Source organism: Atta colombica, unplaced genomic scaffold, assembly GCF_001594045.1.
Source record: "Atta colombica isolate Treedump-2 unplaced genomic scaffold, Acol1.0 scaffold294, whole genome shotgun sequence".
NCBI classification, from domain to species: domain Eukaryota; kingdom Metazoa; phylum Arthropoda; class Insecta; order Hymenoptera; family Formicidae; genus Atta; species Atta colombica.
This window is the reverse complement of record NW_017259397.1, coordinates 97,755-101,487: the sequence shown is the minus strand read 5'-3', so window position 1 is coordinate 101,487 and position 3,733 is coordinate 97,755. Positions and strand designations below refer to the sequence as shown.

Below are 3,733 nucleotides of genomic sequence, written 5' to 3'. Positions count from 1 at the left end.
TATAAATATATATACTAAAATGTAAAAATCAATTTCTAAAATATATCAATAAAATACATCAAATTTCTAAAATTGTAAATTTAAATTGCAAAATATAAAATATAAGTGAATAGACAAAATGATAACTGTATTTTCAACTTGATTTTAATCGAATACAGAAAATAATTCTAGTGAAAAATATTTTACACAATCACATGATAATTTTTGAAATAAGCATGATATGCAATTCATTTTTTTTTTTATCACATTTTATTGTAAGAAAAGCGTAACATCTATTTACTTAGTTAATCTGCCCTTTATTTGGGCTATGATATGGAGTTTTCTTCATACATGTTATAATACTACTAATATCTTTAACTTATTTTGGATGAAGATGACATTTGCATTTTTTAAAACATTCCATCGTGAATGCCGATAGGTACTAACACAGCTGTGAACAGCAACAAATTGCGAGCTACTAGTTTCCAATCATTCGGTACTGCATAAGGTGCTAAAATGCGAGTCAATCTATGAATCTAGAAGAAAGAATATCTCAATAAGATCTCAATAAGAAAAAAAATTTTTTAATTATCGTTAAAATTATAATTGCAAATATCAATATAACAGAAATAATCTGTTTTTCTTACTTCGTGACTAGCGCATATGAAAATAAACGACGTAATCAACAAGTTCAACACGGGAAATCTGGGTAATAATACAAGTACTCCATGCGAATCTGCTGCCAACCATATATGGCCTTGCGCAACCAAAGTTTCCAAACTTATTCTACCTAATCCAGCTAAAAGTGCAGAATGTTTTCCGCGTAATGCCAATGATGCATTTCGAAGAGCAATATAGCCTACAATCTAACAGATTACATTAATTAATGAAATAGCAATATAAAAAAAATTAATAAATATAAGAGAAACGAAAAATATAATATGAAGGAAAGGAATAAATAATAAACGAGTTAAAGCAGTTTACCGGAATGAACGCAACGTAAGAATGAATTTCCTCGCATTCTGATACAGAGTGACACAAAATTGTGAAAGTGGTATACGCTATTAAGGAAATTAATGCCAGTATAGAAGACAATGCAGTGCCTGGAATGTGATCTATTCTCTGAAGAGCGACAAGACCAGCTCCAAAAGTCAAGCCCCAGACTACGCTGTATCTGTCGACTCTCCAACGAGACCACCATTCACGGATATCATCATCAGTTGTCACGAATAATGCTTTCCAGGGCCTCGTGACAAAAACTTTCTCAAAGAACACCTGCATTAATAAAACATGTTATATTTTAAATATATTTTTCAAAAAAAAAATTTTTTTTTTACCTCTGACATGTATAATACGGTAATTGTTGATACAAGACCCAAAAGTTTTAGAGCAAAGTATAGCAAGGCTCTCGGTCCATATTCTGTTAAACTTCCAGAATATATTCTGGGTGGTAACCAAGCTAGAAAGTAAATTACTAAAAACCAGAATGATACTAATGGTACAAAGTGATAAAATTGATATGGTCTGTTCATGCAAAGGCATAAGGATACTGTCAATAAATTTAATCGAAACATAACCTGAAACACAACAAACAGATTTGATTCCACTGGCAAAAATATGATTTTAATGACTTGAGTTTAAGTTGCGTTATAAAACTTTTTTTCTAATACTTACTCTAGCAAATCTGACAAGAGATACGTCGCCAGTTTGCCAAAAATAATAAAAGTGTCCATATCCAGACAAGAATAAGTAGGCAGAATTAATTAATCTTAAATACATATAGATCGGTAAGACATTTTTGGCACCAGTAACATGGTATATAAGCACAACCGCTTGCATTAAACCTCTCCATTCATCCGTTTGTTCTCTATTTAACACTCTCGGTCCCCTCTCGCGATCTTCAGTGAAAAATAATCCAAGAGCTAAGATATAGCCAAGTGGTAGCCAAAAACTGAATTCACTGTAATATTTATTCTCCTTCATGAAAAAATTTGTTCTAAAAATGATATAAGAGAGCAGAGAATTATTAAAACTATTGCAATAGCTATTTAATAAGACAAGATTACAAACCTTGGCAAGCGATTACTTACCTGTCGCATAAGTAAAAATATGCTAATATAGTTGAAAAGAGAGCCAGTGATGTAATGAGGGTATAGAAATCTTGTATCTCAGGTTGCTTAACTTGAATGACCTCCGAAGTACCTGCTTCTTCCGTGTCACTTACTTCCTCAGTGGTAACATGAGAATAGGATACTTCGAAACGATACCTGTACAATTTTCTATATAGCCATACACCTCCTCCTATTGTTACGCTATAAAAAAGAATATTAAAAAAGATTATTAAAAAAAAAATTGTTTTCCATAAGAAGAATAAATCATCGAATTAACGAATTACAAATAAATAATATTAGATACTCAATTACAATAATGCAAGCGCAGATAGAGTTAACAACTGTAAAGTAGTTGCCGGCTCGGGATAACTGCAACAACTGCCATCATCGAAATTCATATGATCATTGCAATATGTATTTAATAATATTTGAACTTTATGCCGAAGTGACAATGGACTCGCCAAATAACCATCTGGACTTTGTTCAAGAACACCTGTACCGACTAACTTGCTGCTTTGCCATATACGAGCCTCACTGTGAGATAATATCTGTATGCAGCGATTATAGAATATTTATCTTTTCCTTTATATTGTCAGATAAACATATCGTCGATGTTACCTTCTCGGCTGCTTTGTTGCACAAGTTAATCTGTTTGTTGTCTAAACTCGACAATTGTGCGGGCAGTCTTTCCTTGAGTACAGGATCTTGTAAGAGCCATAGAAATTGAGAATCCTTTTTAGCCAAAAAATCTATCGGCTGTACTAGTCGAATCAAACCTGTATTGTATTCCGAATAAAGTTGCGTATCACTATTATTATTTGCAAGAATCACAGCTGCAGCAGAGCCTGCGACAATTACACTAGGTGCATCTGCCTTCTATAACAAGATAAATGTAAATTTCACTATTTCATCCTCTGATTCAAACTTCTTATGTGTGCATTTATACAATTTATCTTATTTACTTATTGTATAATATACATGTATCATACCATCCAGCCTCTAAGGTTTGCTGTCATAGAATTATCAAGTCGTGGCCTCCATAGAAATTGTACATTTAACTTGAGTTGTCCATCATTAAAGCCCAAGTCGGAATTTTCTGGTAGCTCCGTAAGATCGGATGTTTTACCCTCAACCATAAATTGTGAAACAAATGATTTATATAATTGCCTTATTCTAGTATCACCGATAAATACAAAATGATTATGGTGGCCCATGAAAGCTAGATATCTCATACATCTTCTGCTGTCTCTATAAAATTTGATGTAAATTTTTTTCTATATGAAAGTTAAGTTCTTTTTATAAAATAAATTATAAATAATCTTACGTTTGTGTATAGTGGTGCATCATGCAGCCATATGGTTGCCATTCCTTGTCTCCTTTATATCTGCCTTCTGTCAATAACCATTTGCAAGAATCGCTACCTATGACAGAAGTTAATAATCTGTTTATATGTGCGCCAATAGTAAATTACTTGTATTATTAGAATTAAAAAATGAAAAACATTGCAAAAATTGTTTTTATAAATTTTATGGCTTGTTAATTTTTATTTACTTTGCAGATGTTGCCACTATATTTACCATAAATAAGATGTATGACACTATGATATATAATAAAACAGACAACAAGCGCAGTAGCTAATTTTT

At 32.0% G+C, this 3,733-nt stretch overlaps 2 protein-coding genes across 2 annotated transcripts in view; one reads left to right on the top strand and one right to left on the bottom strand.

Moving 5' to 3' along the window:
• Positions 1 to 697, top strand: part of LOC108690100 (mpv17-like protein 2) — a 2,988-nt gene extending 2,291 nt beyond the window's left edge. The window contains exon 4 of the mRNA XM_018197224.1: positions 638 to 697. Coding sequence (XP_018052713.1) covers positions 638 to 646 — 9 coding nt within the window. The 3' untranslated portion in view covers positions 647 to 697. The remainder of the gene's footprint in view (positions 1 to 637) is intronic.
• The window catches only part of LOC108690101 (CAS1 domain-containing protein 1), a 4,455-nt gene continuing 993 nt past the window's right edge, over positions 272 to 3,733 (bottom strand). Inside the window, 10 exon segments of the mRNA XM_018197225.1 lie at positions 272 to 515; positions 627 to 845; positions 964 to 1,254; positions 1,317 to 1,556; positions 1,654 to 1,975; positions 2,070 to 2,291; positions 2,403 to 2,638; positions 2,709 to 2,966; positions 3,080 to 3,338; positions 3,415 to 3,531. Of these exon segments, the coding sequence (XP_018052714.1) occupies positions 390 to 515; positions 627 to 845; positions 964 to 1,254; positions 1,317 to 1,556; positions 1,654 to 1,975; positions 2,070 to 2,291; positions 2,403 to 2,638; positions 2,709 to 2,966; positions 3,080 to 3,338; positions 3,415 to 3,531 (2,290 nt within the window). The 3' untranslated portion in view covers positions 272 to 389.